This window comes from Antedon bifida, chromosome 4, assembly GCF_963402885.1.
Source record: "Antedon bifida chromosome 4, ecAntBifi1.1, whole genome shotgun sequence".
Lineage (NCBI taxonomy): Eukaryota > Metazoa > Echinodermata > Crinoidea > Comatulida > Antedonidae > Antedon > Antedon bifida.
In genome coordinates this window covers 7,904,071-7,927,996 of record NC_136229.1, presented here as the reverse complement: position 1 = coordinate 7,927,996, position 23,926 = coordinate 7,904,071, and the positions used below count along the sequence as shown (strand labels likewise).

At 37.4% G+C, this 23,926-nt stretch overlaps 3 protein-coding genes across 3 annotated transcripts; 1 reads left to right on the top strand and 2 right to left on the bottom strand.

The window, feature by feature from the left end:
* Positions 1-3,121: 3,121 nt before the first annotated feature.
* Positions 3,122-15,133, bottom strand: LOC144840134 (uncharacterized). The gene is made up of 5 exons (XM_078695817.1): positions 14,958-15,133; positions 13,895-14,042; positions 4,653-4,701; positions 3,912-3,967; positions 3,122-3,736 (listed from the first exon to the last, which is right to left on the bottom strand). The coding sequence occupies exons 1-5, from the start codon at positions 15,049-15,051 to the stop codon at positions 3,364-3,366; spliced, it is 720 nt and encodes a 239-aa protein (XP_078551943.1). The 5' UTR covers positions 15,052-15,133; the 3' UTR covers positions 3,122-3,363.
* Positions 15,134-15,402: 269 nt separating this feature from the next.
* Positions 15,403-23,253, top strand: LOC144840131 (endoplasmic reticulum-Golgi intermediate compartment protein 3-like). The gene is made up of 11 exons (XM_078695813.1): positions 15,403-15,743; positions 16,030-16,100; positions 16,231-16,318; positions 16,451-16,614; positions 16,834-16,895; positions 17,110-17,275; positions 17,510-17,599; positions 17,747-17,843; positions 20,299-20,506; positions 20,969-21,024; positions 21,905-23,253. The coding sequence occupies exons 1-11, from the start codon at positions 15,644-15,646 to the stop codon at positions 21,982-21,984; spliced, it is 1,182 nt and encodes a 393-aa protein (XP_078551939.1). The 5' UTR covers positions 15,403-15,643; the 3' UTR covers positions 21,985-23,253.
* Positions 18,383-20,003, bottom strand: LOC144840137 (reactive oxygen species modulator 1-like). The gene is made up of 3 exons (XM_078695823.1): positions 19,851-20,003; positions 19,157-19,314; positions 18,383-18,774 (listed from the first exon to the last, which is right to left on the bottom strand). Exons 2-3 carry the CDS (start codon positions 19,282-19,284, stop codon positions 18,666-18,668), a joined length of 237 nt encoding a protein of 78 aa, XP_078551949.1. The 5' UTR covers positions 19,285-19,314; positions 19,851-20,003; the 3' UTR covers positions 18,383-18,665.
* Positions 23,254-23,926: the final 673 nt, after the last annotated feature.

Sequence of the window (23,926 nt, the reverse complement as noted above, 5' to 3'; positions counted from 1 at the left end):
TTGTGAAATACAAGACCAGCCAATTCTGGCTCATGAGGGAATATAATATAAAACTACAATTATAAATACTAGAGGGTGAGCTCGCTTCGCTCGCTCCCCCTCTAGGAAGTGTAGACGATGGTTCTTGGAATGATAATGACTCAGGTAAAAAGTTTTAGAAGGACATTCTGGCCTGGACGATTTCGATCGGTTACCATTATTTAAATGCGTTTGATATTGGTAAAACTAAACCTACTCACTAACCTGTTTCACAGTGTCTTAGATGATTAATAGCGTTTTACGTATAGTGTTTATTGTAGATATGAAAAGTGGTAAAAAAGAATAACAAATGCTTGGTAAATTGTAGATAACAGTCCGATGAAATCTACTCAAAAATAGTATAATTGTGTTATAAATATAATACAATATTGTGTGTATAAATGTGGATGGGCGTTAATTAGATGGTATTTGGATTGGGGGGAGTCGATTTGGATTGCGTCGATTTGTTCATAATTATTGCGTTTTTCCATAATTTAAGGCCAAATCATAATTTTGCGTATAGTTTTGTTTTTCCGTGTAGTACCCTATTTATCTTCATTTCCGTATACGTCCGTAATATTAGGACGAATTTCGGTAGTAACAAGGAATTATACCGCGCCGATAGCAGAGCAAACCCGGAACTTGATAGGCTTAGTCGTAGTTGCAGGGCATTTTATCATTGTTGAATGTTTTGTTGTTAGCTTAAAGATGTATTGTCCCTTGAAAAACAAAAAATGAAAGACGGTTGAGAAGGTGTTTTTACACAGATTGCGAGGAAGTTTTATGATTATGCATACAGAGTAGCCAAACAAGCGCGTTGCATTATGAGATATGTTTCACAACGAAATACTTTGGTTGTAGAAAGGTCGCTGAATTAGTTGGCGCCAGCATTACTTCTTTTACCAATTTTAACAATTAAAGAAGTATTGTCCCTTTGACGTTTTTTGTTCAATAACTTCTAATAACAAAATTTATTTTAAATGGAACGTTACAAAAATAATCCTCCGCTTTATCACTGCATGAATACCTAGTAACCAGACAAGAACGTATCTTTGTTACGTTTTACTATCAATCCATTTTCATCACGCAATCAATTTTTCAACAATATAGTATAACAATAACATTTTGATTGAATAGTGAGGGATTAGTTACAGTTTGACTTTGAATAAACCATTGGTTTAAAAAAAACCAGATTACCTCTAATGGATCAAGCATTTACACATGAACTTTGCGTTAAAAAAATTCACCGACAAACGAAAATAATATAGCCTATTCCTTTTAAATATTAGGCATATTGCAAAGGCCAATAATCGATTTGTCCATAATTATTGCGTTTTGCCGGTAGATTTTTCATAATCTAAGGCCAATTTTTAGGCCAAATCATAATTGTCCGTATAGTTCTGTATTTCCGATGCGTGTAGTACCCTTTATCTTCACTTCCGTACGTCCGTAAATATTAGGCCGAATTTCCGTAGTAATAACAGTAATAGAGTGTGGTTTAAACAACACCGTTGTAAAGTTTATAGTGTGGATAAATAAAAATGAATTTTGGAAATTGTGGTTTTAACATCTGACTTTATTTAGCATTTAGCCTAATTCAAAATAATACAATTCAACGTTTTGCTCAATATATTTTTAAAATTATTAATTGATAATAAATTTACATTAATTGAGTACAGTTATTAGAATGTAGCTAGTCTACCTTTAGGGTGTCTGGTACTTGCGGTGCACCAGACAATTAGTCTGTTGTTATCCATTTAGTATTGTATGAACACAACTTGTTCATTTGGCATTAATTTTGAGTGGTACCTCACTCATCTATGCTAGCCCCATTTTAGGCCCTCCCTCGGGGGGTCTGGCGGGCCTATTGCAGCAGACAAAAAGTCTGTCGTTTGTGATACTGGTATAAGGATGCCAATGGGCATCCCATGGTGGTAAAATTAGGTGGTATCTCTCTCATCTAACCGGTGCCGATTTTTTAGCACCTTTCGGAGTCCCCCCGGTCTAGACACAGCAGGGGTTACCCGGCAGACTCCGATTTTCATTGACTTCAAGTGACCCCCAACACACTTAAATAGTCAGATATTGGTACCTAGCTCATCTAACCAAATGTCTCTGGGCTGCCTGTCTAATACAACGCTAGCAAGCACAACACAAGCGAGTTTAGGAGCACAGTAAGCACAAGTCTATCTCTGGTGATTGGTCAATTACCACTTGAGACGCAACGCAATTTGACCAATGACAACCAATGGGTTTAATTCACTACAGCTGCAATAATCTAATCTATGCTTTCCTGTTTATTGATGTCTCTAATTTGGGTTCCTGTTCCTTTTTTTTTTGCTGGTAGACACTGTGTATCAAGAAGATTCTAAGTACTGTGTATTCTTTTGTTCATTTACTAATTGATATGCTAATTTAGTGTCCAATGTTATGTATGTGGGTTGCATTTAATTGGTATTACAATATATTTTTAATTTGGTTTTATCGAATTTCCGTTTTATCTGAGTATTATCTGTTTTAATCTAGTCTACCATGTTTAATTGTTTTAAGGATGCACCATTATGTGTGCCGCTGTTCAAAAAGCGTTTTCCGAATAAATTATTATTATTATTTAAAACTCTGGCTTGTAATTGGTCAACTCGCTTGTGGCATTGCTATGTCCTTTAATTATTTAGGACAAGAAATATGACCAATAACGAAGCGATAGACCGTCCGAACTGTTGCTTGTTATTGGTCAACTCAGTCCTTTAAGTTTAACTCCAGTTTCTAGTATTATAAAATATAAACCTTCTGCTTATTAACCATTGAGGACGAAAAATAGGAGTCATTCTCAGTGTTTGTGCAAAGGTTTATATTTTATAATAAACAAAATTGGATCTTACCCTTTAAAACACACCGCCGTTGTTTGATATTTGGTGGTGTAGACGCGAGACTAAACCCACTACGTTGCAGAGCTTCCGAATTTGGAGAAATGTTATTAATGAAAGTGTGATCGGATCGGATCAAACATTTTGAATTACATCAATAACTTTTGCTACCAAATAGATAGATAGAGGGCGCTATTTAATAATTATAAATATCAACATCGGCTGTGAATAAACAGTTAGCAGTTAGCATTACATCATCAATATTTATTTTAACCATTTGTGACACAAGTTATGTTTAAAAAAATCCAAAATACAAATTGAACATCCCCCACCCCCTCCCCAAGTGCTTTATTTGAGGGGGAGTTTTTCCCCAAACGATGTACTATGGGTGGCGTTTATTCGAAGAGGGCATTTATTTGAATAAATATGGTAACTATTTAGTATTAATATTACACCAGTAATTGTAACAGTTCCCTAGTTAATAATGGTATTTTCTTTTCTCGTCGTTCCTCCTCTTGTCCCTTTTTCGTTGCTTCCTTCTCTCTTTCTCTGGTGACGCCCATGAATCGCTCTCTGATTTATACTCCCGTCGCAATGTCCTATAATGTTTGTCATTTCTATTCTGCTTGTGACCACGATCTCTAACTTCATTACTTCTATGTTTCATACTCTCATCCTTGGTTTCGTAGTTTTTTCTTTTCTTTAATTTTCTCCTTTCTTCAGAATCTGTACTATCATGATACTCATGTTTATGTTTTCTTTTCTTTTTTGTTCTTTTTTCATCCTCTTCAGAAGAACTGTCGCTTGTTTCTACTCTAACTTTTTTCTTCTTCTTCTTTTTTTTCTTTGAACTGAAACAAAATAACTAAGTGTTATTTCTGACAATGATTATCAAGATGGTGGTGCTGTTTCATTATATAATTATGATTTGGATTGTAAATACCCAATCATTATATTTTGTTTATATATGATAAAGATTATTATTATATTTTATTATGCCTTTTCTGTGACATGAAATATTTTTACCTTTTGCTTTCAGACGTTCTTTTCTTTAACTTGTTTTGAGACTCCATGTCAAATTTCTAATTAAAAAAAAAACAAATAAAATATATGTACATAAATTACTATGCACTACAGTATTAGTTTTAGATTTATTTATCAAAGAAGTATAATAATTCATTTATTCATTTATATTTAGTGAATTTCATTAAAATATGTTCTAAAATTATAATAAATACAATTTAGGTTCCTGTCTTTTGTAATGTACACTTGTAGAACAGTAGCTGAACATTCAAATGTCTAGTGAGTGTTACTTAAAGCTTGGTTCCCACTAGAGACGCAGCGTAAGTGATTTGACCAATGACAAGCGATGGATTATTCCAACAGTTGCTTGTCATTGGTCAACTCGCTTGCTTTGCGTCTACGTCCTTATATTGCGTCCTAGTGGGAACCGAGCTTCAGTATGACAGGATGGGTAAACCACGATTCTTTTAGCTATTTTGTGACACATTTATATAATTTATTACCATTTTTTTTTTATAAAGTTTGAATAACATATTCTATTGTAATTTGTTTATTTTAATTTAGTATTATAGTATTATAATATTTAATTTTATCATATTAAAGAGGGCCCCTGGATGTCAACTGGAGGAGTTACTCTCTCTAAATAAAGTGTAAAAAAAAAATAAAATCATAATCATCATGATTAAGTTTATTGTATAGACTATGTCTAAGTCAAAAACTCAGATATGATGGTAATCTACTTACAGGATTATCAATTGCTTCAGTATTTGTTTGCTTTGGTGGAGCTTGGCCACTGTGAAAAAAGAAATTAAAATGAAATATGGATGTTTACAGATACTGTTTTTTAATGACAATAAGTCCAAGCACATACACACTATATGCTGCGGCCCAAATGACCACAAAGTAGGCCCAAATGACCACAAAGTAGGCCCAAATGACCACAAAGTAGGCCCAAATGACCACAAAGTAGGCCCAAATGACCACAAAGTAGGCCCAAATGACCACGAAGTAGGCCCTACATGTCAGTGGGGTCAAAAATTTTGTATCGCAATGTGAAGAAATCCTATTACATGAGCATAATTGAATTATGTTGAAGTGCAGAAGAAAGTTGACCTATTTCCAAAATTGTATTATTACTGAACCTAACCTCTAAATATTTCTATTAAGAAACCAGGCATCAATCTAAACTTCATATCCATTCAGCTAGAACTGCTGACATAACCTATTTCATTTACGTCCATTCTTACAGGCACACTACTCAAGATTCCAGTCCTATATTATATTTGGACATATTATAACATATTTAAGCCCTGTTTATAAGTCATTGTCAAGAAATACAGGTACATATTCATTGACAGACAGATCGGGCAGGAATTTATAATGTGAAATCTGTCATCCTCTGAACTATATTAGTATGAAATAAAAATTGTGGAGTTGTACCTTGGTGGTTAACATGCTTGCATACAATCCAAAGGTCTAGGATTCAATCCTGTCACAGTGCGGGGTTGTAACTCACAGTCTCTTTCAACTCCACTCACAATAAGCCTCACAAATTATAAGCAAACAAATTATAAAATAGTTGTAGTTTTTGGGAGGTTGCTGGGTTTGTTTACTTGAATCTTTACTTGTAAATAAGTATCACACACGATGATAGCAACATCACTCCTTTATTAAACAATAACTTTACTGTACAGTGACGATACAATCGCCATTTTTTCAACAACAACGAAAATACAACAACAGAGGGCGCTATGACCCTTTTAATACGGCACTGTCTTAACAGCCGCCCCCGAATTTCTTAGGAAATTCGCCTTATCAATCAAGGTATCAAGTCATGTACTTATTTTTCTGTATTGTTAATCAACAGATTAAATTTCTTTTAACATTAAAATGATTTAAGTTGCATAAAATTACGCGCCTTTAAACTCAAAACTAATAATCACGGGTTCGATTCTTCGACTTGATCGTCACATTTCATCAACTTCACGAGCTTTGCCACTGGTCGTCGATAAGCCTTTTTGTTGACACGAACATCCACCACTCTCACTCGATTGTCACTGCTTGGATAGAGTGCCGAAACAACACCGACTGGCCACTGAGATCGGCTCAACTGGGGATCTACTATCATCACCACGTCTCCAACTTCTAAGTTTTCGACTTCCTTCTGCCACTTCTGGCGCCTTTGCAGAGTCGGTAAGTATGACCTGATGAACTGACGCCAAAACTGATCCGCTAGAACTTGACTATGTCGCCAATTACGCCGTCCTTTCAGTTCTGACTCGTCGTACACCACCATAGGTAGGGCAGGATCCCGCCGCCCCATCAACAGCATATTTGGCGTAACTGGGTCGATATCAGCTATCTCGGAGGATGCGTAGCCAAGAGGTTTAGAGTTCATAATACCTTCCACTTCCGTACGGGTACTTCAGGTACGACTCGGTCTCGTAGAACCCCTTTCAGCGCACATTTGATAGAGCGCACTTCCCGCTCCCACAATCCACCGAAATGAGGAGCACTTGGAGGGTTGAAGCAAAATCTCACTTTAAATTTTGCCAGACGACTGGTCAACTCTGGTTCCATTGCCTTCAGTGCAGTCTCAATCTCTTTCTCAGCTCCCTTGAAGTTTGTCCCACAGTCACTACGGAGCTCATATGGTACACCTCTGCGTGAGGCAAAACGCCTATACGCCATCAGAAAATGATCCACATCAAGAGACTCTATCAGTTCTAGATGAACGGCACGGGTCGTCATACACTTGAAGACAAGGCCCCAACGCTTCTCTTGTGACCGCCTAACTTTCACTGCAATTGGACCAAAGCAATCCATCCCGGTAGAATAGAAAGGAGGCTTATTTACCCTTAATCGGGATTCCGGCAAATCAGCCATTCTGGGTATCAGTGGTTTTTGCCGCCAACGTTTGCAGTCAGAGCATTTTCTGAGTATGCCTTTAACAGAGGTTCGTCCTCTCAATATCCAGAAGCGGCGACGCAGATAGGCGAAAACTTGCTCGGTTCCGGCTTGGTGGCTGAAATGATTATCAGCATCCTGGATAAGCAACTTGGTTACTGGATGTGATGATGGGAGGACAATTGGATGTGGTTCTACACTAGTTTTGTTATCCATTTTCCTTAAACGTCCACCAACTCTAATTAGATTCGTCGTTTCATCCAGCTCTGGAGAGAGCTCCAACAGACGACTACTCTTCGGTATTTCTTTCTGGGTTTTGAGCGTAGAAATCTCTTCTTTAAATGATTCTTGTTGGGCTCGTTGTAAGAGTTGATATTCGGCATCACATACTTGTTCTGCAGTTAATACAACTGAATCTTGTCCATCAACTGCGTTGAGTTTCTCTCCCAGTGCTTGTAAAAGTTCTGGCCAGGTCGGGAATTCTTCCAAATCTATATTGTCTACTGGAGTCGCCAAGGTTACACCACAGAATAGGGACTTCTTTATCTCGTTGGTATCTACAGATGAATTTAATGATGAGACTCGAGTTCGTGCCAGCACTGAGGCACTATGACTCTGCCACGTATCTTCTGCCTCCAGCAGCCATGAAGGTCCATCAGTCCATCCATTTCTTAGGAAATTCGCCTTATCAATCAAGGTATCAAGTCATGTACTTATTTTTCTGTATTGTTAATCAACAGATTAAATTTCTTTTAACATTAAAATGATTTAAGTTGCATAAAATTACGCGCCTTTAAACTCAAAACTAATAATCACGGGTTCGATTCTTCGACTTGATCGTCACATTTCATCAACTTCACGAGCTTTGCCACTGGTCGTCGATAAGCCTTTTTGTTGACACGAACATCCACCACTCTCACTCGATTGTCACTGCTTGGATAGAGTGCCGAAACAACACCGACTGGCCACTGAGATCGGCTCAACTGGGGATCTACTATCATCACCACGTCTCCAACTTCTAAGTTTTCGACTTCCTTCTGCCACTTCTGGCGCCTTTGCAGAGTCGGTAAGTATGACCTGATGAACTGACGCCAAAACTGATCCGCTAGAACTTGACTATGTCGCCAATTACGCCGTCCTTTCAGTTCTGACTCGTCGTACACCACCATAGGTAGGGCAGGATCCCGCCGCCCCATCAACAGCATATTTGGCGTAACTGGGTCGATATCAGCTATCTCGGAGGATGCGTAGCCAAGAGGTTTAGAGTTCATAATACCTTCCACTTCCGTCAGAACAGTACGTAGTACAACATCAGGTACGACTCGGTCTCGTAGAACCCCTTTCAGCGCACATTTGATAGAGCGCACTTCCCGCTCCCACAATCCACCGAAATGAGGAGCACTTGGAGGGTTGAAGCAAAATCTCACTTTAAATTTTGCCAGACGACTGGTCAACTCTGGTTCCATTGCCTTCAGTGCAGTCTCAATCTCTTTCTCAGCTCCCTTGAAGTTTGTCCCACAGTCACTACGGAGCTCATATGGTACACCTCTGCGTGAGGCAAAACGCCTATACGCCATCAGAAAATGATCCACATCAAGAGACTCTTGATGAACGGCACGGGTCGTCATACACTTGAAGACAAGGCCCCAACGCTTCTCTTGTGACCGCCTAACTTTCACTGCAATTGGACCAAAGCAATCCATCCCGGTAGAATAGAAAGGAGGCTTATTTACCCTTAATCGGGATTCCGGCAAATCAGCCATTCTGGGTATCAGTGGTTTCTGCCGCCAACGTTTGCAGTCAGAGCATTTTCTGAGTATGCCTTTAACAGAGGTTCGTCCTCTCAATATCCAGAAGCGGCGACGCAGATAGGCGAAAACTTGCTCGGTTCCGGCTTGGTGGCTGAAATGATTATCAGCATCCTGGATAAGCAACTTGGTTACTGGATGTGATGATGGGAGGACAATTGGATGTGGTTCTACACTAGTTTTGTTATCCATTTTCCTTAAACGTCCACCAACTCTAATTAGATTCGTCGTTTCATCCAGCTCTGGAGAGAGCTCCAACAGACGACTACTCTTCGGTATTTCTTTCTGGGTTTTGAGCGTAGAAATCTCTTCTTTAAATGATTCTTGTTGGGCTCGTTGTAAGAGTTGATATTCGGCATCACATACTTGTTCTGCAGTTAATACAACTGAATCTTGTCCATCAACTGCGTTGAGTTTCTCTCCCAGTGCTTGTACAAGTTCTGGCCAGGTCGGGAATTCTTCCAAATCTATATTGTCTACTGGAGTCGCCAAGGTTACACCACAGAATAGGGATTTCTTTATCTCGTTGGTATCTACAGATGAATTTAATGATGAGACTCGAGTTCGTGCCAGCACTGAGGCACTATGACTCTGCCACGTATCTTCTGCCTCCAGCAGCCATGAAGGTCCATCAGTCCATCTGGATCCTTTTCCGAGCTCTGTCACTGACAGACCTCGAGTAATGTCATCTGCAGGGTTTTCATCTGTTCGCACATAACGCCACACACTGTCGGATGTCAACGTCTGGATTTCAGCTATCCGAGTCCCCACAAACACCTTGAAACGACAGGAATCTGATTGTATCCATGTAAGAACTGTTGTTGAATCACTCCACATATTAATATGTTCCACATCCAGGGTGAGTGCATTGGTGATAGTCTGAGCTAGTTGTGCACCAAGAAGAGCCCCAAGTAATTCCAGGCGTGGTATGGAAGTTAGGCGTTTTGGTGCTACTCTGCATTTGGCCAACACGAAACTCATGTGAACACTACCGTCACTATCCATTGAGCGTAAGTAGGCAACAGCACCATAAAGCTTCTCTGAGGCATCACAAAACACATGTAATGTCCTTTTTACAATTGTGCTGTTCATGTTAGATGGTGTATAGCACCGCTGTATTCTTATTGATGGAACTTTCTCCAATTCATCACACCATTCTTCCCACCTTTGTCGAATGTCAGGATCTTTTACTTCTTCATCCCAATCGAGCTTTGTTGACCAGAGTTCTTGAACAATCGTTTTGGCTCTGGATGTGAAAGGTGCTATATCTCCGAGTGGTTCAAACTGACTGGCAAGCACCCTGAGAGCATTGCGTTTGGTAAGTTTTCGGTTATCTGGAGATTTGGTTGGGTGGTATAACTCATCACTGTGACAATCCCAATAAAGTCCTAAAGCTGGCTCTGGTTCCCCATTAATTTCACTGAGGGAAAGTGACTGCAATTGATGACCGGACTGCACGTCAGTGGGTAAGTGTTCAACTACATCTCGATGGCTGCTGGCATATTTTACCATTTGGAACCCAGCTTCATTTAGACACTCACGTGTCTTGTCTACAAGTTCCTTGGCTTCTGGTATAGTGTCACGACTGGCTAGTTGATTATCCACATATGTCTCATTTTCGATGGTATCCTTGACAATTGGGTAGCGATCTTTTCTATCATTTGCCACCTTTTGTAAGGCAAATGTTGCACAACAAGGGCTATAAGCAGCTCCAAATGGGAGTACCAGCCACTCCATTACAAGCCAAGTATCCATCTTGTCATCCCACCAGAGGAATCGCAACATACGTCGGTCTTCTGGGGCCAGTCTCACTTGATGGAACATTGCTGTGATATCGCCAGATACTCCAACGCGTCCTTGTCGGAAACGTAACAGCACGTCCAATAGTGCTGGACTTAGAGTCAGTCCAGCGAGTAACTCATCGTTCAGATTCTGACCATCATATTCAAACGAACAGTTGAAGACAAGTCTGTACTTCCCACTACTGTGTACCACATGACAGGGGATGTACCATCCTAATTGCTGCTCCGGAGACAATGTGTCGACAGGCCCTATAACTCGTATGGAGCCGTTCGTCTTCAGCTTGTTAATATAGGATCGACAGAAGTCTACCAACTCTGGTTTGCAGGATATTTTTCTCTGGGTAGAAAGAGCTAGGCTCTGAACACATCTTGGTGTACTAGACGGGGGTCTGTACCCAGGTTTCCACAGGAGTGGTGTCTGGAGTCTTTGTACACCTTGGACCTCGACCGGCTTGGTACCATTTTCCAATGTCTGAATAGCAAACTTGTCATTCTTTGACCGCACAGATTCCTTTGGATTTACATGATGCAACACATCTACCGCCATAAATCTTTCCATTAATTGGTGCAGCTTATGTTCTGGTTGAGTGCTAGTGTACATCATCTGAGGATGTCCTAATAGCTTTCCTTGTTTCTGGAGACCCTGCTTTCCCTGTACAGTCCAACCAAATAGTGTCTTGACCGCAACTGGTGAACCCGTTTTGGGTCCTCTTCTAGTTTCCAACGACAGAGTACATTCAATGTTATCAGCACCAATCAATATCGTCGGCTGCACCTTTTCGGCAGTAAATAATGGTAGTCCTCTAAGGTGTGGCCATTTTGACTGCAACCTCTCCGCAGAAACTGTATAATCCACAAGTTGGACTTTAGTGGCGGCAAAGGCACACTTGATATTGAATGTCTGGTCTGGTTCTTCTCTGGGCGAGAGAGTGAAGTCCACACATTTTCCTTTCCAGTCAGTGTCACCTGTTACCGTTTTAACTTTGATTGACTCTTCCTCACCATTAATGCCCAGTTCATTTATCAATCTTTCTGATACCATCGTGCGTTCTGCACACTCATCAAGGACACCGTATGTGTTTACTAAACCTTTTGCACCATAGATGGTTAGGGGTACAACTTTGATTAGTACATCGTGGTAGTCTAGTTTAGCAGTTAAACCCATTCCAGTACATAGTTGAGTTGGATTAGGTACTGGTTCAACTGGGGCTGGAGCTGGTGCAATTACTTTGTTGAGACTACTTCTGTGGTCCTTTTTACATTCCTTGCACCTTTTTGGAAATGGGCAAACACCATCATGCTTCTTAGCACACTTTTTGCACCGGTTGGTGGTCTCCAACCATTTAATTTTGTCTGCATAGCTAATCTTGGAGAAGTTACCACATGTTTCTAGGTAATGTCCGCTTTCATCAACATCACAATACAGGCATGTAACACGCTTCTTAGCCTTTGAACTACTTTGAGTAATATAAGCCTTCGTGGCAGGTGGTTGCTCACGTTTCTTCTGCTGCTTTGCGGTTACATATGGTTTTTAGTCTCCTGTACCATGACTCATTTTTTCTAGCAGTATTAGACCAGCTGGTCCTGTTTTCTCCTCTAACCATGTTGAAAGGTTTTGAACAGTATAGGTCATTCCCTTTTCCTGTTTCCACATCTTGGATAGGAACTCATCGTGGAGCCTGTCTGGTAGTTTCTTTGTCAGGTCTGCCGCATACCGATGGTGATTCAACTCATTCCCATGGTTTAATTTGTTGGCAGTCTGGACCACAGTTACCAGTTCATCTGAAAAATCTCTGAGACCAGCCCAGTCCCCTTGATGTATTGTAGGACGTACCTGGAGCTGATCCAATAACCCTTGAACGATTCTACTGTTTCATGGTTTCCTTGTAAGCGTCATCTCCTAGCATGAGGTTACGGTCAGCCATTGCTAATGGTCGTCCGCCAAGGTGACTACGTAAGTATGCAAACTTAGTTGCTTCGGGTAGCTGTAATTTCGCCTGACTCATCACACTATCCCATACTGATTTAAATGTCACATACTGCTTAACATCGTGTTCATCACAGAATTTTGGTATATTCAGTTTTGGTAAACCATCCCAAATTCTACTAATACCAAACACTGGGTTAATACTCTGGGTCGTTGGTTGGTATGTTGGTTGGTATGTCGGTTGGTATGCCGGTACTCCAGGAGATGGATTGAATGATGATGCAGTAGAATTTAGTACCGGTATGTCAGTACAAAGTCCAGTATTCTGTACATTACTTGTCGTAATAATATTTTTCACATCATTCATAGGCACTGGCATATGCGGTATTGTACTTTGTGCATCACTAGTGAACCTGGACATCCAGGGTCTTGTACTCATTACATCAGTAACCATGGTAAACGTAGGTTTAGTGTTCGCCACCCCGTGTGATGAGATGGTTTGTATGGGTGTGTACTGATTCATCATACTGTTTACCGCATAAGTTTGTTGAGTACACACTTTCGGTCTGGTTGCATTCTGTATTTCTGTCCAATTAATAATACTAGCACTGCTAGTAGTAGCAACAACGCTTTCACTGACCGGTACTGTAACGGTCCTTGTAACGGGTTCTGGACTGCTTTCTGTAAGGTTGATGTCAGTCATTGTTGTGTTTGCCAGGAATTTCTTCACATGATCTTCGGACGTTTCGTTGGGAGATGTGGTTAACAATTCATTTAGGTCTTCATTTAGAACGGCGGTGAGTGTGTCCGCCTGTGCTCGTAGAGCCTGTGCCTTGCTCCTCGCCTTTAGTATATGTAACTCGGCTTCTTTAGATGCAATTTCCACTGCAGCCATTGCTTCTGTCTCGGCAGCAGCGGCATCTGCTAACACCGAGGCTCTGTGGGTCGATGACCTCGACGATAGCTTTGATGATCGGCGACTGGAGCACGTGGATCGGTTAGACATACTTGTTTAGGCTAGGCTATCAGTAAAAATGTGATAACTTACTCAAGTAATCCGGCTCGAGGGACCAAATGTAGTTTTTGGGAGGTTGCTGGGTTTGTTTACTTGAATCTTTACTTGTAAATAAGTACCACACACGATGATAGCAACATCACTCCTTTATTAAACAATAACTTTACTGTACAGTGACGATACAATCGCCATTTTTTCAACAACAACGAAAATCCAACAACAGAGGGCGCTATGACCCTTTTAATACGGCACTGTCTTAACAATAGTTTATCCATCATATAATTGGTGAGTTGCTCACTGTTGGATGCGTATGAAAAAATATATAAACACAACAGGTACAGAACATTAATTTTAAACTGCCTGGTGATAATATACACTGAAATTTAATTAATTAATTTGAAACGATAAAGATAAAGTAATTTGTGAGAATGAGAAAAATCACCTCAACCGAGATTTGAACCTGGAACCTTGTCTCGAACCCAAACTCGAATATATAATAATTTCTGCAATAAAACACATATACTTACAGAGCAATCATCATCGCTTCCTTCTCGGCATTTTTGACAGAATTAAATTCTTTTTTTAGTTTGGACTCTTTTTCATTTTTATCTTTCGCATACCATGTAAGGTCCTTCCCTTCTTGCCATCGGCCCACTGGTGCTTTCACGGAATGTCCTACAAAACAATGTTCATTGTCTATCATCATAATATTAAATAACATATTCCTAATAAACTGTAAGTAGCAATATAAAAGATACATATAAAAAATACATAAAATTAGCTAATCAAATTGGAGTGGTGTGTATTTTCATCACTAAAATAATCAACTACAGCACATCTTAATTTAATCAACCTAACCCCTATTATTAATTGTACTCAAGTAATGGGTAAATCGAAAACTAATCCAACTCTGGCTTATTTATTGACTTCCATTTTTAAAAATATTATTATTCTCCCAAATTAATTAAATGCAATTCTATCTTAATTATTACACTTTCTATGAATATTCAAATTTTTGATTGATCACTAACTATATTAAATAAATATATTACTGTATTAATCCAAAGGCAAATTACTGAAAAAAATGACAATGCTGTTGGTATCAGTGGCTGGATCTCAATGGAGATACAAAAAATATATATTTATTTTTTAACCCTACTACTACTAGCCTAGTAAACTACTTACTCTATAGCCTGATGATAAAAAAAACTACTAGGCCTACTACTAATTAGTATAGACTAGTTGCCTAGAGTATAGTAGCCTAAGTCTAAGAAGTATTAGTAGGCTACTATCTAGGCCTAGTAACAGTAGGCCTAGTAGCCTACTAGGCTAATAGTACTTCTTACCTAGCCTAGATTAGAAGTTACAGGGACCTACTACTACTACTACTGTACTGCGTAGCCCTCAGCAACCAAACACGTAAAGTCAAGAAAAGGGATATAAGATCTAACCTAGGCTCGCTGGTAGGGCCTAGCCTAGCCTAGGTCTAACAACTGTGTGTGGTCATGATGGCCCGGTAATCTTGCTTGGTGGGCCTGGCCTGACTTTCCGTCTAGCTAGCCTATCCTAAAAAATCCCTTATTTTTTTACCAAGATAAAATTCTCTATGTTTATCTGTCTTTACATCATCCCACTTAAACTGGTCTGAGCCGCCTCTATTTCCTCCACGTGGAAAATAAAACATTATTGTTATTATTAGGAAGAAGTTAGAAAAGTACAAAAAGCTGAAATTTTTTTAAAAGCGAAGAACAACTTTAATCACACGTCACGCCTCAGCGGTTTACATGTATGGACAGCAGATGGTGCATCTGCATCATACAGATCGATAATAGGAGGAAATGTACAGTTTTAGTTTAAAATTAATCCTTTGTCTTATTTTATTAATTATTAGTATAATTAAAATGAAATGTAAATAGTACTACTATCGCTATCATGTTGTTTTTCTGTTCTGCACTGTACTGTGACATGAATACAAAAAGAACATTGCCGCTCTCTAATTTAATCAAATTCTAACATTTCACGCCAACCTTCAAACGTTTATAAAATGGATCTTTTGCAATGATGCATATTATCATTTATTAAAATAGGGACGCTCACTGTATCCAATATACTATTTTCTTACGTGGTCTGATCAATAATTTGTGCGTGTGTTTATTCGTTACTGGTGGTACTAGAAGCTAGCCTAGCCATAGCCTAGGCCCAGATGTACCATATTATTCAAGACTAGTATACAGTATTTTTTATTCCGTACAATTTATTAATTTCCACAGCATAACATGCAGTCAAATAACGGACTTATGTGGCAGTTGAGGCAATTTGACGCCTACCCTAAAACACTAGAAGATTTTAGAGTAAAAACATTTGGTGGTGCAGCTGGTAGGTCACCTTTTTACGCGACTAGCCTTGCTTGCTAGATTAGGCCATAGTCAGAGCCCATCCCTCTGCTCTTTCCGGAGTTGATCCATTTGCTACATTGACTAAAATATTAGGCCTAGCCTAGGTCTCTGTATCTAATTTAAAATGGCAGAAGGAAGTTAAAATAAATGGAAAAAGACGGGGCCGGGATAATTTTGCTGAAACATATTTTTAAATAATAAAAAAATGAATGAAACCAATATAACAAACATAGGCCTATCCATGAATACCTTGTTTTTTTTTATAGTGACACTTCTCAGTGGTTTACTGATGTTTATCTTATTCGTTTCGGAACTGAATTTTTATCTTTCAAAAGAGGTACTGTATTCAAAACAATAACATGATTTTGTTTAAACATATTTCGTCATTAAAAAAAAAACTTTGAAAGTTTATAATTATTATGTGAAATTTGTTCAGTATGTTATATCAAAAACGCTTAATTCTTAAGGTTATACCAGAGTTGTATGTTGATGCAAGTCGGGGAGAGAAATTGAGAATAAACATGGATATAGTTTTCCCGAGAATGCCATGTGCCTGTAAGTATACACAGCATCTAAGTTCTCTATTTACAAACTGGCTCGAGTTTTTTACCAATTGAGAAATACACTAGATGTCACTATGTCCTAATTTTTAGTACTGTATTTTATTTATCACATTTCCTACATCAGATTTAAGTACGGACGCGATGGATATCTCTGGAGAACAGCAGCTTGATGTAGAACATAATTTGTACAAAATACGTCTAGATAAATCTGGCAACAAAATTTCAGAAGATGCAGAGAAACACAATCTTGGAGAAGGAACTGAAGAGAATGAAAAAGATGAAGAAAAGGTTTGTTTTTTGAGCATCTCAAACTCATTTTTCTTGCCATTTCTGAAAAACACATCCCCTGCCTTCCTTTACCATAGAACTTATGACCTTTTTAGCAAAATTCTATTATTTTCTATGATTTTTAAAAGTATAAAGCGAAAAAATGTGTAATGGTGCCCAATAAAGAAAATGTTGGTAATATTCCCTGACAATTATTAAAAGGTTTTGTACTATTTTCAGAAAGAGGAACTTGATCCAAATAGATGTGAAAGTTGCTATGGAGCTGAAACAAAGGATTTAAAGTATGTACACAACTGTGACAGACAGATGGTAGAAGAATAATGTTGTATAATTTACATATGAGTGTTACATCATTTGCATACAGGTGTTACAAGCTAGTTTGAGGTGTTTTACAATTTCGTAAGGACCAGGGAGGATTGAACTCTATCCTTCCTAGTACTGTAGTACAGTAATAACACATAATTTGTATTTATATTTTACCTCATTTACATACAGGTGTTGTAATAATTGTGACGATGTACGCGAGGCCTACAGAAGAAAAGGATGGGCATTTAACAAGCCAAAGGGAATCGTTCAGTGTGAACGAGAAGGGTGGTCTGACAAGATGACCGCTCAGAAAGATGAGGGATGCAATGTTTTTGGATATTTAGAAGTTAACAAGGTGAATACAAAATTACGATAGAGTTTCACCTTAATTAGGGGTTCTATTCATGGAAACATGATTGATTTCACCACTACTATAAGTGACTATATTTCTGTTAAATAATAAGTACTCAAAATATTCCAGAAGTCTCATTATAGTATTAAAATATTTCAATATGGAAGTACTGTATAAAGAAAAAAAACATTTTCTGTTCTGGTAGAAAGTATTTGAAGTTTTTTTTTTACTCCCTAGGTTGCTGGTAATTTTCACTTTGCACCTGGAAAAAGCTTTCAACAACACCATGTTCATGTACATGACCTGCAACCATTTTCAGGAAGCAAGGTATAAGCACCCTAAGAGTGAGCAATAGTTACAATGAATATAAAAAAGCTTTCTAATTTGAGATTTGTGGGCTGCCAACCTCCATATGTACATCCATTGAACAGAGAGAGGAATACAGTAAACTTCTCATGCGTTTTCTCTTTTCAGTTTAACACGTCTCATTTTATAAAAAGTTTGTCTTTTGGTATGGAATATCCAGGAATGGAAAATCCTCTAGACGGCTTAAAAGTTACAGATGCTAAAGGTAGGTACAGAGTATACAGTACTGTACTAGTATGAATTCAAAATCTCTACATATGAGGCCAAGCTGGTCAGGCTTTCCTGCTGAAGCTACAGTATGCATAATAATTATTGAATTGTGGTTTGTACATACTGTAATGTATAATTATTGTGACATTATTATTACTTTGGCTTACTTTTTATATTTAGTTGAAATGAAACCATTAGTTTAAGAAGAAAATGATTTAATAAATGGATTTTAAAAATCAGATGCATAAACTTTACTGCAAAAATATGAGCTGGAAGATGCTAATACAGATTTTTACTCAAACTTTCTTTTTGGAAGTAGAAATATCCATATAAGTAAAACAATATTATTATTTACACTGTGTACCTAATATGTGTTATAATTGGATGTTTATGGCATCGTCAAAGAAATGGTATAAGCGGATATTGTGGTTTACATTGAAAAATACTGTACAGTTACCAGCCTACAAATATGATTTCATTCATTTATTAAATTGAAATTCTTTCATTCACTCCAAGAAAAATATTGTTCAACTGTTTTTTCCCCTGTATAGATATTTTTTAATAAAAACTAAAATTATCTGGTGGGGTGAATCAATAAGGTGGATTGAATGTAATCCTACAGTAATTGGGTTTTAACAGTCTGTTCTGTAAAGACTTCTTCTGTACACTTTAAATCAGAAGTGAAGTGTCCTGTAATATATTTACAGTATTTCATCATACTACTGTACTAACAGTTCTTGTATATTACTGCTCCTTGTCACACAAGATAGGTAGCCCAACTTGTCACCCAAGGTATACACTCTGTACAGTGCTTGGGTTAGCATCGAATGCCTGTACCAATTGACATAAAAAGGCCAAATGTTCCACCACCTTGAACCATTGTTTTACCAACTTGTGAAATTAACTCTCTTCCTCGTAAACCATATCTAAAAATTGAGATTGAGAAAAATTGTTATGAAATCTATATATGGTATTGCTGTTTTTTGGTCATATTATAGTCTGGTGATATTCAGAATAACTTTTGCCGACTAATCAGAATCTGGATTTTACGTAAACTAAATCCAAGGAGAGAGCGCTGGGAGGAGACACTGTAAATTGACTTGCTCTCGATCCTAAACGTGACGTGCTAGATTTAAGAATCACTGTTTTGCAGCATCAAATAATTATTTACACAACAGGCATTGAACTAATTCCAAACCCCCTGTGATACCGAATATTACTTAATTTTGCATCAATAAAAATTAGGAAATCTGAGAAAATTTGTAGAATTAAATTATTGTTATAAAAATTAAATGTTTGTACACATACCTTAATGCTGAAAATCCTCCAAAAATGGCCCCAGAGCCCATACCCACAGCAAACCCCATCATAAAACCCATCTTTACACGATCAAAACAGCTTGGGCCATGACCCATACGACCTGCTGGTACTGGCATGGTTATCCTTTTAACTTCTGTGCTTTGAAACTATAAAATTAATTTAATTAAAAATATGTCAAGCTAGGCCTAGTAGGGGATAGACTCTGGAGCTACTTTTGGGCCTAGGCTATATAAAGTATGAGATGATGAATGCCTAGGCCTAGTAAGAATGTCCTGTTTTGTATGCCCACCACGACGACTGCTGCTGTTAGCGTAGAACTAGTAATTTATGAAATAGCCAAACTGAGCTAATGACGAATAAACTAAACCTATCCAAAAAAATTACTTGTAAGGCCAGGTCAGAAAAAAAAAGGAAAGCTAGGCCTAGGCCCCACTATTACATTCTTCTTATCGGCAATAAAAATGGGCTTTCTGCCCGCGAGTCAGTAGGCTGAGTTCAGTGATAAAACGAGTCGTGTCCGGGCCTAACTAAGATGTATAGATTTTTATATTACTATTGGAGTATTTTGAATTGTCTACACGAAGAAAATTAATACATAATCAATTATTTCTTATTACGGTAATGCAAAATTACAGTTTATAGTATAAACTCGATAAAACATAGGAATTAAAATTACACTTACCGGCGGCACGGCACACACGAACAGTTTAGTATCGCGTGCAACTTGCGCTGGAAGTCTTGCCAGAAAGGCGGTCGTATCGACCTGGTCGTTTTCGACTCTGGTGGTTGTTTTCGACTCTGGTGGTTGAGCCAAGTTAAAGATGATACTGTATATGCATTATGATTCTGTGGACTGTTGTTTTTATCCATATAACTTATTCAATTCTCTTTATTTTAAAATGTATATAAATTAGATACCTCCGTGATGTAATGTTAGTATAAATCGAATCATATGGGTTAATTTCTTCTAGAGAAACACATGTCATGGTACCAGTGATCGGGTCCATTAAAGTTTACTTGATGATTATCCTACAATTGATGGTACAATGAGGGAGATGTAACATTTTTTAAATTTTTATTTTATCTCCCTGGTACAATATTATTAACTTTACTTAATGTTTTCTTTGTAGGCTCTACAATGTACCAATATTACGTAAAAGTCGTTCCTACAACTTACACAAATTTAAATGGACAAACAACGCGAACAAATCAATATTCTGTAACTAAACATGAAAAGCAAGTATCGACAAGTGTATCCAGTAGTGAACAGGGTTTACCAGGAGTGTTTCTTTTGTATGAACTATCACCGCTAATGGTCAAGTATACAGAAAAAAATAGGTAGGTTTGGACACAGTATTCTACAGATCTGCCTCTAATTACAGAAATTTTCATGAATAACTCTATCCAATGAGTCCAATATCGATAGAATATATGCCTTACCAACAAAAATAATATACATAATTTAGCGAACACCTAAAATGCAATTGGGTTCCTGGAGTAAGGTCCAGTCAAACACAACTGTGGCAGTGCGGAGGCCTGCAACATTATGGGAGTATGTTTCTGTATATGTCTGATCAAAAAATGGCCGGGTTAATAATATGTGAAGTGCTTGCCTCTGTACATTAAGCTATGTTAATGCCTCCAAGTAAAGACCTTTTCATAAAGATTTAACCTTAATGTAGAGCCTAGAGCTTTACCTACTGTCGATACTAGTAGTTTGTCCAAAAGAGTGTTATTCTAATGGTAATTTAAAAAGAACAATATAAAAATGGACTGTATTTATATTAACTTACTTTACAGGTCTTTTATGCATTTTCTAACGGGAGTCTGTGCTATAGTTGGGGGAATATTTACAGGTAATTATTCAAATTTGATTCTTTCCACTCCAGAACAGGTTTGTTGCCGTTTGTGTGAATGAATCTATAATAGGGACCCGGAGCTTATTTGCGATGATTGATGACGTAACTAACGTCGGTTGTTGCAAATAAAAAGCTCCCTAATAGCGAGCTTAAGACCAGAAACGCTAGCATGCACGCATGCATAATTCTTGTATATAAAAACTAATAAAAAAACAATTGCTCATGTCATGTATGGAGAGTAGGTGGCGTTATAAGTCAATGGATAATTATTCTCTCTCCTTCATCATTTGTGATGGTTGTTACGAAATGTAGTTATTACCTCCGCCAAGGAGGTTATATTTTCACCCCTGTATGTTTGTGTGTGTGTGTGTCTGTGAACAGCCTGGAGGCCACAATTTTTATCCGATTCTCACCAAATTTGGCCACAATGATCTATACCCCAAAAGCTCGGACGAGTTCGAATTTGAGGGGAAAAGGTCATAGGTCAAGGTCACAACTAACAAAATACTATTTTACTGCCTAGAGACCACAGTTTTTATCCAATTCTCACCACAATGTTACCACCACCACAGTTAAATTTTGAAGGGTCAGGGTCAAAGATCAAGGTCCACGGTTTTCTTTTGTTTTTATTATGTATTATATGGACAATTTGTTTGAAATAGAATTAAGTTTATTTAATTAACAAAACAACTCTTTTAAGCAGTTTTAATTGAACAACGGTTATAAACATACATACATGTTTCGGGAAGCACTTCCCGTCATCAATGAGAATTTAAATGACATGAGCGTTTATTTATACTCATTTGCACCGGTATTTAAATGAATTTATTCTTTGTGAATTAAGTTAAGTTATGACTATTTTGTCTTTATTTTTCAGTTGCCGGTTTAATTGATTCCATGATTTACCATTCAGCAAAAGCAATACAAAAGAAGATAGACCTCGGAAAAGCCTTATAGTACAATTCACTGTTATTGTTAAATATTTGTTTCAATACTTTACTTATTTATACATTTTTACTTCGTTTTGTTTATGCAAACGAGGTGTTTATTTCCAAATAATTATTGTGGGTTGTTGAAGTTTGTTTTAAAGGCTGGGTATAGAAGGCTGGACCTACCTATGTGGTCTCAGCCTTTTAGTGCATCACCGTATGAATGCCTTCTTTTTGACGAACAGTAGTAGCCCACAGTGTAGGCCTACTAGTTTTTATAACTATTTTTCTATAGGTTCTACTCCTTTGTCATAAAAATTATTTACAGAAAGAACTTGTTGATTATTATGTATTTCCCTTTTTTCTTCAAGAATATATTTCAAGGATATTATAATGAATAGGATATATTTTATTTGTTAAAATAATAATAATAAAGCTTTTTTTTTATAGTATTAGGAACTTGTTTTATTTACTTATGAATGATAAAAGCATACAATATTGTGAACTATTGAGTTTCTCATTTGATAAGCAATGCTAGTTTAAAAAACCCCAGTTTTCTATTCTAGTCTGGTCTGAATATTTAACAATTAAAGCTATGCTTCCTTTTATACGCGTACTGTATCTACAATGACAGTATCCGACAAATTCACAAAGTCACATGTTCTTCACGCTTGAATTACATACAGCAAGTATGCGACATTTTCCAAGTGCGACAGAGGTAATTTGTTGACAGGCTATGAATATGTTAAATGTTAGCACGGATCTGATCCGTTAGCACTGCTCATTTAAATCCTGGAACCGCCCCTGTGTGTCACATGTACGGCTGTATCACGGAATTTGTCTATGTTACTGGACACATTGTAAAATCGGCTGCGAAATCGAATAATAGCGCACTAATCCCTTACTTGTTCGATTATAAACTTATTAGGGTTTCTACCTAGTCTATGTTTCTAGACAGCGAACCACCTATTGGTAAAAAGATAAACATTTTGACACATATGGCGTTTCATACGTATAATACTTTAGGTGGAAAAATAGAAACGCCGACTGGTGGTCTAACAACATAAACTAGAGACTTTGGCCAAGCCTAGGTATACTGTATAATTAAAATACCTCCCTGTTTCGACCATGTCAATCGTGTCTGCTGCCAAACTCTTTTTTCTCTTTTTATAACAAAAACAAACAGTATTTTGTAGTTTTTAAATGTTGCACAACGTATCTATTGTTAAATGTTTGTTGTTGGGAATTTATATTGACGACTATTATATTATTCGTGAGCTTAATAAAGATATTAATACACATTTTTTCCAAATATTATATTATATTTTGAATATAATTTGCGTTTACAATACTCTACTGTGCATACATTTAAATTAGCGTTACTAACTATGTTTTGATTAATTGAACGCCACAAAAGAGAAAAAAAAACTATGTTTTGATTGCTTCTTTTTTTGTTTCTATTTTGAATAATTATATTATCTATAATTTTGAATCTTTCTTTTACAATTGTACTTCGTATCAATCCGTCTTATTAAGATCCCTAATAGCAACTCATTTGCTTTAAAATGCCAAATCACAGTCTTTGTTATTTCTCAATTGGTTCTTTTATAAAGATAATTATACTTCCAGCATTGATTTGTTATTTGAAATTTCTCGTTACATTTTGCACATGCGTAAACATGCCACCTGTAGCCTACTCAGTAAAAAAAAAACAAGAAAATAAATCGACGCACTTTGTTGTCAAAAATGAATTCGGCGTTCAGTATTCAATGATTTCAATGATTATTATTTTTCTTTATTATCATCTATGTAAAATACAATTATTACATAGCGTTTATTGTAGTTACAGGAGTTCAGGGATTCGAATAAAATAAATAAGTATCATAGTGCTACAGAAATTTAATACGATTTGTACTAAAGGTCCATATTTTAAAATTACCTCAGCCCCCAACGGGGGTTCAGCTTCTAAG

Bases quoted from the DNA above. Each gene is read 5' to 3' on its own strand.
- LOC144840134 (XM_078695817.1), bottom strand. From the start codon at position 15,051: ATGTTTTATTTTCCACGTGGAGGAAATAGAGGCGGCTCAGACCAGTTT. The intron at 14,043-14,957 runs GTAAAAAAATAA...ATTGTTTTGTAG, and splicing joins ACATAGAGAATTTTATCTTG to GACATTCCGTGAAAGCACCA. The intron at 3,737-3,911 runs GTAAAAATATTT...ATTTTGTTTCAG, and splicing joins AGAACGTCTGAAAGCAAAAG to TTCAAAGAAAAAAAAGAAGA.
- LOC144840131 (XM_078695813.1), top strand. From the start codon at position 15,644: ATGCAGTCAAATAACGGACTTATGTGGCAGTTGAGGCAATTTGACGCC. The intron at 16,319-16,450 runs GTAAGTATACAC...TTCCTACATCAG, and splicing joins CCCGAGAATGCCATGTGCCT to ATTTAAGTACGGACGCGATG. The intron at 16,615-16,833 runs GTTTGTTTTTTG...TACTATTTTCAG, and splicing joins ATGAAAAAGATGAAGAAAAG to AAAGAGGAACTTGATCCAAA.
- LOC144840137 (XM_078695823.1), bottom strand. From the start codon at position 19,284: ATGCCAGTACCAGCAGGTCGTATGGGTCATGGCCCAAGCTGTTTTGAT. The intron at 18,775-19,156 runs GTATGTGTACAA...CTCAATTTTTAG, and splicing joins GGAGGATTTTCAGCATTAAG to ATATGGTTTACGAGGAAGAG.